The sequence below is a fragment of the Leguminivora glycinivorella genome, chromosome Z (assembly GCF_023078275.1).
Source record: "Leguminivora glycinivorella isolate SPB_JAAS2020 chromosome Z, LegGlyc_1.1, whole genome shotgun sequence".
NCBI lineage: Eukaryota > Metazoa > Arthropoda > Insecta > Lepidoptera > Tortricidae > Leguminivora > Leguminivora glycinivorella.
Window position 1 is genome coordinate 14,444,548 of NC_062998.1, and position 15,169 is coordinate 14,459,716.

The following is a 15,169-nucleotide window of genomic DNA, read 5'->3' on the forward strand; positions in this document are numbered from 1 at the left end:
GCTGCGAACTCGCGGCCGCCAGCAGGTACTTGTAGCGCGGCGATAGAATCATGGAGTGAGCCGCCCCTGGTTCTACAAGACCATTGTCTTAGGCCTCATTAGGTTTTACAGCGAGAAGTTCCGTAAATGGAAGTACAAGGAGCGCGCCATGCTCGGACTACAGAACGCAAACGAGCTAATGCTATGGCTAAGATGGAGTCTCTCCACGCTAAACAGCAGAACGTGCTCAAGAGGAAGATGGAGAAAGCTGTGGCTGTCAACAAGAGGCTGAAGGTAGGGTAGTTCTATTTCAAATCTCTTTATAAGCTTCTCCATCACCTAATAAAAATAATAAAGATTTTTGTCCTTAAAATCGCCCTAAACCGCACGGGTCATTTCGTCAAACGAAGATTTTTTTTTCTACTTCAGTCTACCTTAAGTTTTTAGAACAAATAATAATCACTTGGGGTCACGTCTCGAATATAAGGTAGGTGCCGAATATTTTTGAAGACACATTTCGTTATAGCAACCTTGTAAAATGAAGCAGCGTGAACGGGGAAATTGTCGCGGAGATGCCCTTGTGCCTCTGCTAAGTTTTTAAAGACTATTCTGCATAATCTGCTATCGTAATTGGACAAAAAATATTGCGTAGCATCTGCTATTTACCGTAGTCTACCCTTCTTTTATGTAAATCGTTAGAATTTCGTGACAACCCTAGAATACCGTAGCCTTTATCTTTTTTCGTGCATTTTGTGACAGAGGTTGTTCTAGGCGCCTTTTCACCATGACGTTGTCACTCCATTAATTTTCTTTTGTACAGAGTATCGTCTTACATAACCATGGTTTCATCTACAGTAGCAATTGCATTCAAAAAACTCGCTACGCGGTGTCTATGCTGGTCTCAAGTTTCATGAACTCACGGTTTTTCACTCATCTCGCTGTAAGCACGATAAAAGTTTGGGCACTAACCTAGCACTAAACACCGTAAAAAAACCTACAGCCAACAGACACCTAAAGAAACTATACACCAAAAAAGTGGAATAAATGACGAACACAATGATATCCATACTTTTTTTAAACTCTTCCGCCATATTTGTCGGGCCGGAGACATTTGGACCGCACCTCGTAAATTGATGTACAGCGAGCGCGCCATGCTCGGACTACAGAACGCAAACGAGCTAATGCTATGGCTAAGATGAAGTCTCTCCACGCTAAACAGCAGAACGTGCTCAAGAGGAAGATGGAGAAAGCTGTGGCTGTCAACAAGAGGCTGAAGGTAGGGTAGTTCTATAAGACAATGAGGTTTTACAGCAAGTTCCGTAAATGGATGTACAACCAGCGCGCTATGCTCCGACAGTGAAACGAAGACTACTAAAATAAAGTCTCGGCACGCTAAACAACAGAACGTGCTCAAGAGGAAGCTGTCGCTGTCAACAAGAGGCTGAAAGGAAGATAGTTTTATAAGACAGTGAGGTTTTACAGCGAGAAGTTCCTTAAATGGAACCCGACAACTATGCACTGCCTCTGAAAAATTCCATTGTGCTACACTTAGTACAAGAATCCAGAAGCCGTGAGTTCAAGTCTCATCCAAGGCAGACATTTTCCGCTTTTAAATTTATTCCAAGCTTAATTGCATCGATTGCGGACGTTTCTGCTAGTCAAAAAGTTAAAATCTGGTACAAGAATTATTCTTAAGCATTATTTTGGTATTTCAGGTAGCTCTGGACAGACAGAAACAGACCCAAATGAAGCGCAGCGCCAAAGGCAATGTTAAAGCTGGTGTGGGACAGCAATACATTGAGCAGGAACTGGAAGTGCATCTTAGCATTGTAGAAGCCGAGAAGTCACTTGAAGAGCTCATGGAGTACAGGTATCTAGCTTTTTATCCTTCATTCCTCCAAATAATGGGTTATTTGGGGTCAGCGCATCATGTCATCCTCTGACGTACCTTTATGGCACGTCGTCTCATTATTAACTAAATAAAACAACACGACAATTAATGTGGGTACATTGTGTATAAAATAAACGTATTGTAATACTTTTTTGACGGAGTGGGAATGCAGTTACACACGATGTGTGAGACTCGCCGTTTCTTTCCACTCTCCTAGCGAGAGGGGGTAAACTTGGCCCTACCCATTAAACTCACTCCGGCGTTTCATCCTCTTTGCCGTTCGTAAGGGCGCGCTTTGATCACTGATGTACTTAATTATTTTTATGAGCCTATTGTGTCCCACTGCTGGGCAAAGGCCTCCCCCTTCCTTATGTAATATCTGATAATACCTTTCAGAGCGTGGATAACGGTACAGATAGAAGTCCTTCGTAACAGCCCTGACTCTGAGGAAAATCAGCAGAAGATAGCAGACCTGGAAGACAACCTGGCGTCCCGCAAGGCACAGATATCTGATCTGCAACAGAAGATCCTTACTGCTGACCAGGGTAAGTGTTTACCTGACAATGTAACTTCTACACTTTTATATAAGTAAGGGTTCTGACAGTGAAGGAAACAAGTAGATGATTGCGTAGCTCGAAGTTCACATGGCGCTCCGCAAAGCACAGATATCTGATCTGCAACTGAAATGTAGCCCCGCGCGTCAGTTAGGTACTACGCTTTCGGTCACTGAATTGAATACTTATTATATTTCTTTTTCAGAAAACAAATCCCGCACCCGATGGGACAACGTTCAATCCATGCTCGAAGCCAAAGTCGCCTTGAAATGCCTCTTCGACCTACTAGTAGAAGCGAAGAAAGAGCTCGCGAACCAGAGTGAGAAGGGTTACCAGGCGCGTTATGAAGAGATCAAGGAGGCCCACGACAGGCTGCAGGTCGAGTTCGACAGCTGTAGGGCGGAGCTGGAGCAGAAACTCGCGCAGCACAAGCACCAAAGCGAGCAGAAGGTAATTCATATATGCGCGATAGATGATTTTTAGTTCCCGTAATGGCCGGATGGCGCTAGATGTAGTCATATTTTAATGTACAGCTATGACGAGTCCGACCCGATAATATTGTGTAATAATGTAATGTCTGTTATAAATCTTTGTTGTCTTTTGCATACTTTCTTTTTTTGCTATTTTTTATTTTTCTTAGTGTTGTATTCATAAATTGTTACCTGTCGTGATTGTTTTCACCGAATGGCCTCATCGGAAGACCAGCGCTGGAAGTCGCCAGCAACATGCTGAGATGAGACCATTTCGTGGCACTTTTGTCTGTTAGCCTTTGTGTGTATGGTTACTTGTTTGTGTCGTTAATTTTTGTGTATATTATATTGTTATCGTCGTTGTTAAGTGCTTACGAATAAAAAATATTCTATTCTATTCTATTTCTATTCTATGATAAAACATCGGGCCGTCCCTATCGCACTTACAAATAGTGCGATAGGGACGGCCTGCTATTTTATCATTTATCGCGCGACCATAATTGCCTGCCTGGTTGTTGTTTTCTGTCACTGAACTGTTTTGGGCTTCCGTGCCAAGATTACGAGAAAGAATAGGAATTTCTTCAAAAACCTGACTTTTTACAGACATGTGGCAATTCTGTTACAGCTAAAGCCCACTGTTGACAGCTAACCATTGAGCAAATTATAATACATGATTCATAATGGCAGTATGCAAATTCATAATGGACATAGTTTTTTTCTCACAGTCTTATTTGTTGCTTCACCAGATAAAGTATGGGCTAGTTTCCTACTAGTCAAATCAGCTTCTTTTTAAGAACTGTCAAAACGATTTTCTAATATGGAATTACTATGAAATACTGAGGAGTGACGTCACGGTCAATTCATTTACTTTATATCTTTGTCTTTGACTTATTAAATAGAAATTATGTTTAAACATAAACACTGTCCATATTTTTCTTCTAAAGATGTGGTGCTTTATTTCGTGCACTGCATAAAATATTTTATTTTAGGTATAGGAAACTAGCCTATTGTACTCGATAGAGCATGAGACGGCGTATAAATGTGTCTGGTATAGTATATGTTATACATTGCTCATTTTAATGTGTCTCTGCTCTGAAGTTATAGCCCATAACGAATGATTGTACCTAACTGTGCGCTATCCAAACGTCATTGACATTTTAGTTTTGTTTATTCTGAAGAAAAAGTGGCTAAGCACTCCAGTGATCAAGGGCATGAAGCCTTAGGCCGCTCCATCACGGCGAACCAGTTTCAAATGTCTCGACTATAAGCCATCATTGTAAGGGCGTTACTAATCGATCTATGGTAGAACAAACCAATCGAACCATAAAGATAACCAGAACGTTCTTTCCATTTCAGCTAAAGGTGCTAGTCGCCCTTCAACGCGAAGTAGTAGGCAACAAGAGTCAAGCCTGCCAACACCTCCAGAACGTCATTCAAAACCAGCAAGAGAAACTGGACCAAGTCGAGGCCGAGAATGTATGTAGTCTGCTCAAAATATACTATCCTTATTGGTTCCACACGTTTTATTGTAGATTATCTACAGGCACTATGGCTACAAAACTTTGACAAAATTTCCAAGTAGACATAGAAAGCTCAAAGCTATTAAAGTATTGTCATTTCATAGAGACAAGTTTTGGAAACGTGAGATCCAATGGCGAATGTTTTGAAGAACATTTGACTTCGTGCCGCCATCCCGCCAAAGAAACGAAGTTCATCCTCAATAGGCTAGTTTCCTACTAGTCAAATCAGCTTCTTTTTAAGAACTGTCAAAACGATTTGCTAATATGGAATTACTATGAAATACTGAGGAGTGACAGTCACGGCCAATTCATTTACTTTATATCTTTCTCTTTGACTTATAAAATAGAAATTATCTGTAAAAATAACTACTGTCCATATTTTTCTTCTAATTATGTGGTGCTTTACTTCGTACGCTCATTAAAATATTTTATTTTAAGTATAGGAAACTAGCCTATTCTCGACACTTGGCAAACCAAAAACAAACGGGCCTCTCGCCCGTTTTACCTAGAACGTGAAGTTGTGAGATGAACTACCTTCTGAGATGTTTCCCTTGCGCTATGACATGGGGTTCTTCAAGAAGCAGGTATTTAGGGTTCTCAAAGGTCGGCAACGCATAAGCGACTCCCCTGATGTTGCTTACATCCATGGGCGATGATGACTGCTTCCCATCAGGCGGCTCGTCTGTTTTAAAGTTTCGTCAAAGTTTTGCAACCATAGTGCCCATATCTGTGTATTTTTTCTGTAGGTAGGGAGAGAGATTATAGCCCATTTTGTGAGTTCTCTTTTTTCTATAGGTAGGAAGAGAATCATTTTTTTCTGAGTTAGAATTTAGATTAATGTGGAATAACATCTGCAGATCGTGATTCAGTATCAGCGAGAAAAGTTGGACCAAATTGAAGCTGAAAATGTATGTGATTACGTGTTTTTGTAGATAGATGAGTTGTTACTCTTTTAATCACAATTGGGGTTTAGGTAGATATTTTTTTATAAGCTCAAATTAAAATGACAACATCAAAAAATGTAATAGGCGATGTAGTGAAATTGAGATTCAAATTTAGGTATCAATAGCGAGGTTAACATTTTTTGTATATCTTAAGTTTTATAAAAATAATAACTTTTAAGTGCATGGTTGTCTTAAAGCTCATTTAGACACATTGCGAACTATTGAGGTCACATTTTCCCTGCATTTCCTGGTTTCTGCGTTCAACATCTCATCAGGTTAATACAGCATAGTTTTTGCATAATATAACAAAGTCACTGAATTTTTACTTACCTTTTATCTTAACAAATTTCCAGAAAAAGCTATCAGACGAGCTAGAGCAGCTCCGCACGGCGTCCACAAACGGGAACGCCAAGAAAACTAAGAAGGGCAAGAAAGAAGGAGAGAAGAAGACTGAACACATTAAGCTTTCCGAGGAGGAAGAAGAGGACAGAGATAATGACGAGGACGATCCCGATTGGAGGGCTACTCCGCTTTATAAGCGTATACAGGTACGATGTTCATACTGTTAGAGTTAGAGAGAAAAAGGAGATTTAATATGTAGAACTTTTTGAAAAGGAAGAAGAGGATGGAGATAATGATGATGACGAGCTCGATTGGAGAGCTATTATAGCTTTATAAGCGTATACAACTATACAGGTACGAGATACGATTACATTGCGAACTTTATCAGCTGTTTTTTAATTCAAAGCCTGCAGGACAAAGTGGAGGTATGCAGTGAGTAGTGCAAACCTTCGATTAGCAGAGGCGAACGTCTAAAACGCGATGATTTAAAGTCCCGATTTGTGATCATCAGCTAAAATTTTGTCTGGAGGGGTGATGAACCCCGTGTGGTGACGTGTTAAGAATTTCATCACCCTCTTCCTTCCCGTGAGTTTCGTAAAAGTCTACTGTGAGATTTCGGTTCAATTGTGATGTAGGCGATGAGCTAGATGTCGGTGTACAACTTACGTTTACTGTCAAAAGTATGAACTCAGAATAATAGTAATCTCAGCCTCGATCTCATAGTACTAATTCTCATAAATTCTTTATTATAATTTTAATATGCTATTTCCCGTACAGGCGCACCGCTCCCGCCTAACCAACAACTTCACCGCGGAAAACGCTAACAACTCCAACGAGCGACTCCGCGAGCGCGACCCCTCGCGTGCCGTCAAGCGGGACAGCGGCGGCTCCACGCACTGCACCTGTCGCGGCTCTTGCTCCACCAAGATGTGCGTCTGTGTGAAGGCGGGCAATGGCTGCGACAGCGGCTGCATGTGCCAGCCTGCGCTGTGCAAAAACAAAAAGCTGTCGTCTACCAACGCGTCTGATAGTGAGGAGAAAGAGAATACGGTGAGTAGTGTAGTCTTAAAGGCAGCAATGCACCTGTCGAGCCAGATGTTCTATGAGGATATGCGGCTGTGTGAAGGCGGGCAATGGGTGCGACAGCGGCTGCAGGTGCCAGCCGGCGCTGTGCAAAAACAAAAAGCTGTCGTCAACCAACGCGTCTGATAGCGAAGAGAAAGAGAATACGGTGAGTAGTGTAGTCTTAAAGGCAGCAATGCACCTGTCGAGCCAGATGTTCTATGAGGATATGCGGCTGTGTGAAGGCGGGCAATGGGTGCGGCTGCAGGTGCCAGCCGGCGCCGTGCAAAAACAAAAAGCTGTCGTCTACTAACGCTTCTGATAGCGAAGAGAAAGAGAATACGGTGAGTAGTGTAGTCTTAAAGGCAGCAATGCACCTGTCGAGCCAGATGTTCTATGAGGATATGCGGCTGTGTGAAGGCGGGCAATGGGTGCGACAGCGGCTGCAGGTGCCAGCCGGCGCTGTGCAAAAACAAAAAGCTGTCGTCAACCAACGCTTCTGATAGTGAGGAGAAAGAAAACACGGTGAGTAGTTTAAAGAAGAGTAGAGTTACGACGCTCTGTAGCTGCAGAGGTAATTCTACTGAGATGTGCGGCTGTGTGAAGGCGAGCAATGGGTGCGACAGCGGCTGCAGGTGCCAGCCGGCGCTGTGAAAAAACAAAAAGCTGTCGTCAACCAACGCTTCCGATAGTGAGGAGAAGGAAAACACGGTGAGTAGTTTAAAGAAGAGTAGAGTTACGACGCTCTGTAGCTGCAGAGGTAATTCTACTGAGATGTGCGGCTGTGTGAAGGCGAGCAATGGGTGCAGGTGCCAGCCGGTGCTGTGCAAGAATACTAGTAAGAAGCTTTCTTCTAACGCGTCGGAATGTAAGGAGGAGGAAAACAAGGCACAGTATAATAAATAGTACTATCGTACAGTATGGCCACTCCCGCTCCCCGCTGAAAGTGCCGCCCACCCGCTCTCAGTTACCTCACAGTTACCTCCTGTCAAAAACGCGAACAGTCGACCTGTCATGTCTCACTCATACAAGCATAGTACGCGTTCACCTACACGAGCTTAGACTGTGTGCTAGGAACGCGCCGCTTTCATATATTTGGTCGCCAGTGTCCGAGATGTGACTCCGGGACTTTCATTTATGTCTGAAATAATTTGATTGTTTGGTTCTACGAAATATGAAACAACAATAAAAATAATAAATTTACAAATACAGAAATAAATAAACGTACAGTCTGAAAATTTACTTGAAAATACTCAAAGTCTGATATCTCTCTTTACAGCCAACCAGTGTGCTGGACACAACACCGTCCTCATACTTCGGCTCCAAGTAGGTATCAATCCCACAACCCTTTCACATACCTCTTTCCCTTTACTAACACTAACCCTTTCCCTAGCCTGCGCCTGACCAGCTCAGAGCTAACCCTACCGCAGCTGACGCCCAAGAAAGAACGGCCGCTCTCAAACCGAAGTCTCGGAAGCAACCAGACGCAGAAATGGATGTTCGCATTACTAGTATACAACACTTGCCTGGCGCCAATGTCTTCGTACTGCGCCAACAATATCGTACAATACGGCATGGACGTAGCCAAATATAACGTGCTTGCGAATGTAGTCAAACTACTGATGCGGGAGGTTACATTGATCATTTTGAGTTTTGGGAACTATGCTCTTACTGATAGATGACCATGGTTGATGGATTTTCTGTGTACTTGACAAAAAATAACTTTTTTTATATGTATTTTATCGGAGGCGCATTACGCCTAAATGCTTCTCGTCTTTAATCAAGCGCAAGTTTGATAAAATGGGTCCCGCGTATTTAACAGTAATGATAGCAACATATACATAATGTTTAATAAATGATCACTAAACATTATAGCCTGTATATGCTATCATTGTCATGCCCTCGCGAATAATAATATCAATTACAATAGAAGTTTATATGCAACAGTTTGTGTGAATTCACTAAGCTTTAAAAAAATCTTTACATTGAGGGAATACAATGATAGGAAACTTAGTGTTGAGAAGATACCCTTATATTGACATATTTTTTTATACCGTATGTTTGTATTTTCTTGGATACAGTATATTTTGGTCTATTACCATTGCAGCACGTTTTATTTATTATTTAAAAACAAGCCAGTATTTTAAATATTGTCTAGTGCACAGAACACCAAATTCATACACATATTTTCTGCTTTTTAAAGGAGAAACGAGAAATATTCGTTTTACAAAAACTTGTCTGGGATTTGGCACATATTTAAAAAGAAGGATGGTGGCACCAAAAGTTTGCCCTCTGTAAGTGCATAGTTCTGCAAAGCTATTTGTAGAGTTTGTCTAATATATTTAACCTAGGCATAGGTTAGAGCTTTTAGAATAATTTTATTTGTAATAATTGCTATGCAGAACTATGTATCTTGAGTAGTATTTTTATGTAAATTCTAGACATTGAATTTGTCTAAATAATATACTAATGTCTTGTTTTTTTTTTTGCAGAAGTCACCCTAATCTGTTTGTCAAGAAAAGACAGAGGAGTTACTTTTTCGCTAACGACGAATCTTAGGTAAGACAGCTATTTTGCATCATGAATAGTAAGTAGTTTAGCTTCGATAGTCAGTAGATAGATTTTCGTTAGTGATGTGATGTCCTAAAGTATTATTTAGTTAAAAGTATTGTTTTGTCAATTTAATTCCGATATTTCCGATATTTTGACCAACTTTAAAGCAAATATACCTACCTACCTATCTTGCACAGTTCATCTATATGTACGGCGGCCGAGCGTGTCAGATTTTGTACTGAAGTTGTTATTTGCCTGTGATTTTAACACTTTCGAAACCGGGCTCTACGCGGCGCTACGACATTTTCGCTACATACGGGGAAACCCATGTAATCGGCTACGCTTCTACGAGCGGTGTACCCGACAGTCGGGTTCTTGGTAGCGAAAGTGTTAAATATGTCTCAGACCCTTGAGTGTTCATATTTTTTGTGTTGTTGCAATTAAATATCACGTAACGAGGCTTTTTTAATGTTTTTTTTTTACTTCGATTTCCAAAAATTGATGCGCGAAAGCTGCAAGCTGCGATTAAAGACGGACAACTCAGTGGATTTTACTGAGTTCATTTAACGCGCTAAGTAGATACGTTTGCTTGAATTATGGTATATACTTATGACATTTGTGGGTAATTCAAATGAAAAAATTCAAGCGTCTAAGTCCTACCAAATTCCTGATACAACCAAGGTATTTTATTATATAACTCGTTGTTACCATTCAATAATTATTAAACATTTTGTTCGCCAACAAGCGCAATCATATCTACAGACGAATATCGAGCTTCGTACAATCCGACTATTGTCCCGAAGAAAATGAATGATAAATGACATAATAAATAAATCCTGCGTGATAAATTAATTTCGTAAAATACTCACTAACGAAGATCCGCAAAAATTTAACATGTGTTAGATTATGTTTAAAGTAAGCGAAATATTTGTTTTTAAGTACTTGATTTTTTAAAATATTATTACAGGATTTTATTTAAAATTTCCTTAGGTTGCGCGAGTTTACGTTTTGTGGACGCTGTCATGTGTCAAAAAGAGGTTCTTACAGCTCTGAGACAATAGGTTTACGATGTCTCCGCGCAGATAGCCGTGGCGTTCAAAGGGTTAATTGTTCCTTCTACTCACACGTAAAATTTTCTTTTTCAGACTGACAATCTCCTGGATGCCGCATAGTATTTATAATTACCCATAATGTGCTTAAAATATATACTCCTTTACAAATTAACTTGTACGGTCAACCAATTTGAATCCTAGGCCACTCTAGAACCCTGTCTCATTTAAACCATGTTCTATTTGCCATAAGAAGTCACATTGACATTTACTGTGCAAAGGTTCTACAGTGGCCTAGGATTCAAATTGGTTGACTGTACGCTCCGCTGAATGACGATGATTCTTCGAATTTATGAAATTTAGGAGGTTATAACAAAATAAATTTGTATTTATTATGTAGTGTTGTTTCATTTTTAGATTGCATGTTAGTTTGGTGGTCTTTGCATGTACTTTTGCAAATGCTGTGTGTAATTGCTTAGGCGCAGTTTTCTTGCTTGTAGTCCCAAATAGTAAAATAGTAAATAAGTAAAAAAAAAAACTTAACAACTTGGGGCCCATTTCTCAAAACTAAAAGTTACAAGTTACAAGCGAAAGTCTCTTTTCAACTTGTCATATTAGACATTGACAACCACTTGTAAATAGGCTATGAATAGGCTACTTGCCAATCAGCTTCATGGAATTTATATGAAATCGAATTGAGTGACGTCACGGTCAACTCAGTTACTTTATATATATCTACCAGCAGCGGCTGGTCCATACAAGCTGGTTCTCACCGGCTTGCCTAAAATTGATTACTAGTAAAGTACCTAATGTTAAGAAAGGTTTCCTTTTGCTCAGTGTTGCCTAGCAGACATTTTCACCAGCCGCCACTGATATCTACCTAACCTGTTAAATAGAAATTTGAATTAAAAATAACTTCTGTCCAGGTTTTTCTTATAATTATCTGATGCTTTATTTCGTGCATGGTATAAAATATTTTATTTTGACTATAGTCAAGTTCCTTATTGTAACTTGTAGCTTCGAGAAATGGACCCTTGGTGTTAACAATATTAGAAACATTCAAATTTTATGAGAAACATCTTGAAACTGGGGACATGTTAAAGTTGGCATGTCTTACCCTGGTTTACGTCTAGTCATCCCATGTCACTGTGGAGCATCCTTTACAGGACAGCCTGTATGCGTATAGTATCAATTATCATTGTCCCAAGAACAATAAAATTATATGTTACTCTTTAGCCGAGACCTTTTTTTCTTGGCATATACTCGCTAGACACTGGAGCTGGTTAGTAAGTACAAAACTCTGAAGAATGTACAAAGTATCGAATCAAATTTCTATAAAAATGTGACCTTTATTGTAAGGTTACACTAACACGGTAGAATAAGCTGCGATTAATCGATTCGTTGCGTGTTCCATTTTCGAAAACTTTACGTTGTGACGGCTACCAAATTTTGTCATATTAAAATGAAACGCCTGGCGCTTCATACGCCACACGTATAAAACCCTGATGACACGTCAGGCGTGCTTCCGCAAAGAAACGGCTAATGGAGTAAATCGTACTGTACTCGTATGGTTATATTTGACCGGCTCCAAAAGCAAAAAAGCCAACGACACGAGGTGTTCCCAGGCGGTCACCCATCCAAGTACTGACCTCGCCCGACGTTGCTTAACTTCGGTGATCGGACGAGAACCGGTGTATTCAACGTGGTATGGACGTTGGCAAACATGTGTGTAAAATTACTGTTCGGTAGCGTGTACATTTCTATTGTGATGCACCATTTACACAGATGTCGCCACTGATACTCAACTTCGTAATCATGTGAAGAAGCCATCTAGCAGCCTTTCCTGGTACTACCAATAAACGCGGGAAGAACACTGTAGACAGACAGCAGACCTGCTTTTGTGATAAGTTTGTATAACGTGACATAGATGGCGCTTTAGTGTACACTGCAACCGCTCTTGGTCTGCCCCATAAGAGTGTATTGTTAGCATTGTTTTTATAACAATAAGTTTAATATAGGTTTATTCTAACCCTTTTAATATATAATGAAATCTTGCGATTTTTTATGTTCTTGATCTGGAAATGTAAGTACAAATACATATATGCAAATGACATGAGATGAGAATTAGACGCAGATAAGTGGTTGCTGTTGTTAAATAACAACATGGATGATATCTTGGAAAAGTACAGTCAGAAATAAAAGCATGTGTATGTAAATATCATGTTTATAATTTTAGAACTTTCAGAACACACTTTTTGGCCTCTTGATCGCCAACGTCCATACCACGTTGAATACACCGGTTCTCGTCCGATCACCGAAGTTAAGCAACGTCGGGCGAGGTCAGTACTTGGATGGGTGACCGCCTGGGAACACCTCGTGTCGTTGGCTTTTTTTGCTTTTTTTGGACATGAGTGACAGAATACTGGATTTCGATTTTTTTTGACGTGATAACGTCTAATAACTCGTTACTACGGGCTGCATGCACGAAAAAGATGACGTCATTGTCCCGTTCCGCAAGGCCCGCAAGCGAGAGCAAGTGGTTTGTGTATGGACGGTTAGGGTATAAGCAAAAGGGGCCCGATTTTAGGACTTAGAAAATTTTTGTTAAATTTTTCATTTATTATTTTTGAGTGTTTGTAATTTAAAAACATGAAAGATTGCATTAAAATAAGCCTCTTCTATAGAATGAAGTTGTTTGAAAAACCTACTTATTTAGGAGTTAGAGCAGTACGAAGTTGCGGATTTTCCCATAGTATTTATTTACTAAGGCGCCAGAGTTTTTTTACCAATATAACCTATGTTAATATTGATAAATCATATAGAACACGTTTAAATAAGGATGTTTTGTTATATAAACTTTTTCTTTTCCATTAATATTTACTGAGATATTAGGGTTCTAAGATTAGTAAATGGCACTAGCACTTTAATTAAATTAACGCGTGTCTCGCAAACGGTCTAGGATACAAAATGACGACTTTTATATAGGTATAGGTTATGTTCGTTAGGTATCTTCAAACGGCCGAAGGTCAAACTGCACAGAATAGGAGCCCCGCGTAAGAGGGGCTCCGTCGATATCGCTTTCTGTCTCTGACGCCTTAGTAATGCTACGGGAAAATTTTGCAACCTTGCACCACTCTAACTCCTAAATTAGTAGGATTAAAAAAAAAAAATTGGTTGTCTGTAAAGTCGGTTTACGGACGGTAGTTTAACGTGATAACGTCAAACATTACAGTAGTATAGACAGGGGCGGTCAGAGTATAGCAAAAGGGGCCCGATTCTGGGACTTGTCACGTTTTTTTATTTATTTATTTATTTATTAAAAATACACAAAAGTTAACAGTATTTCACCAAAGCACTTATGTGGTAATATAATTATGTACATGTTAAATTGACATAAATAAAAGCAAACACACTTAAAAGTTAAACTATGGTTATTGCATTAATCACCTAAGGAGTGTATAGTCTATGAACCTTAAGAGTTTTCTGTAAAACACACCAACACTATCAGCAAATATGTCAATATCGTCTGTCTCCAACATGATGCGGTTAAGAGCAGCTCGGGCTCGAGCGGTGCGCCGCCGCCGCGAACAGGCGCCGCTGCCGCCGCGCCGGCACCGCGCCCGGCATGCCAACCACCACATTCGCTCTTGGCACTTGCAGCCCCATTCTCTCAAGCAAGGATGCGTCATCTACTCTGTGGTGAAACAGTTGGCGGTAATGCATAATATGCAGCAGTTTCCGTCTGGTTTCTAGAGTTTGAAGACCAACCATTCCTGTTACGAATAGAGATGGATACATAAACATATATGGGTAATATCCGTACAGTCGTTTGTACATGTGCCTACAGAACTTCCTCTGCACTCTTTCTAGCATAGTGTTTTGTTCTTATTAGAAAGAATGCATTAAAATAAGCATCTTTTATAAATGATTTATCAATATTAACATTAGCCTAAGACCGGTACGATATTTTTGAAAATAATTCTATAACAGTAGTTTTATTTCATATACAGCGCTTAATCGCAATTTAAAAAACCTATATTTTCGAATCCACCAATAGTTTGGAATGGAAGATATTAAAAAAAACTACGCCTAGAAAATAAGCGTTTTCTTTCAGCAAAATACCTCACAGTAATTTAATGGTGGAAACATGTAGAAAAAAATCAGTTTTAAGGTTTACAACCCGAAGCCACCTAAATATATGACGGGAAATAAGACTATTTTTATTGATATAGAATTTTTGAATTTTGTCTAACGTGCTCTAGAGCTGATATAATAACAGATATTTTTAAGCAGAAATCAATAGCACATAATTTTTCAGATATTTAACATATAAAAACCACCAATATATTTATATGGAAATAAAAAAATCTAAATATTTGACCGGGCAAATTCGAAACAGATAATAGTACGAGGTTGACTTTTATTGTCCCTATTTAACAATATTAACAGCATGATAATCCACCCAATAAGTTTGACCTTTATTAAATACTTTAATTTATTTAATATATTTACATTTTTTGCGTGGTTTGGTTTGGACCTTAGTGTCTTACATTTAGGAATCCATATGGCAAACCACCACGCCGGTGGAGCTGGGCCGAGGGTAGGTGATGAGCCGTGTCGCATGCTTTTTATTCTGTTCTTCTATTACACATTAACGTAAATGAGGAGGCACACTGACATTTTACCCCGCCAGGCGGCGCCTATGCATGTCACTGTCATTCATATGTGAGAGAGAGAAAAAACATAATTATCAGCTTCTCGCTCTCACGTCTCACGGACTAATAGGGTGGCGCCATCTGTCATAT

The 15,169-nt window shown here is 39.8% G+C and overlaps 2 protein-coding genes and 2 non-coding genes across 15 annotated transcripts in view; 2 read left to right on the forward strand and 2 right to left on the reverse strand.

The window, feature by feature from the left end:
* LOC125240917 (chromosome-associated kinesin KIF4-like) overlaps positions 1-10,759 on the forward strand; it is a 46,774-nt gene extending 36,015 nt beyond the window's left edge. For both annotated transcript variants that reach the window (XM_048149102.1, XM_048149101.1), the window contains 9 exons: positions 1,695-1,849; positions 2,267-2,415; positions 2,630-2,874; positions 4,251-4,370; positions 5,712-5,906; positions 6,478-6,750; positions 8,042-8,088; positions 9,255-9,321; positions 10,461-10,759. In XM_048149102.1, the coding sequence (XP_048005059.1) occupies positions 1,695-1,849; positions 2,267-2,415; positions 2,630-2,874; positions 4,251-4,370; positions 5,712-5,906; positions 6,478-6,750; positions 8,042-8,088; positions 9,255-9,321 (1,251 nt within the window). In that variant the 3' untranslated portion in view covers positions 10,461-10,759. The remainder of the gene's footprint in view (positions 1-1,694; positions 1,850-2,266; positions 2,416-2,629; positions 2,875-4,250; positions 4,371-5,711; positions 5,907-6,477; positions 6,751-8,041; positions 8,089-9,254; positions 9,322-10,460) is intronic.
* LOC125240915 (regulating synaptic membrane exocytosis protein 2) overlaps positions 1-15,169 on the reverse strand; it is a 169,244-nt gene that overhangs the window by 143,800 nt on the left and 10,275 nt on the right. The window lies entirely within an intron of this gene.
* On the reverse strand, positions 11,965-12,083 carry LOC125241977. The gene has a single exon (XR_007178807.1). It is a non-coding gene; the product is annotated as a 5S ribosomal RNA (ribosomal RNA).
* Positions 12,634-12,752, forward strand: LOC125241980. The gene has a single exon (XR_007178810.1). It is a non-coding gene; the product is annotated as a 5S ribosomal RNA (ribosomal RNA).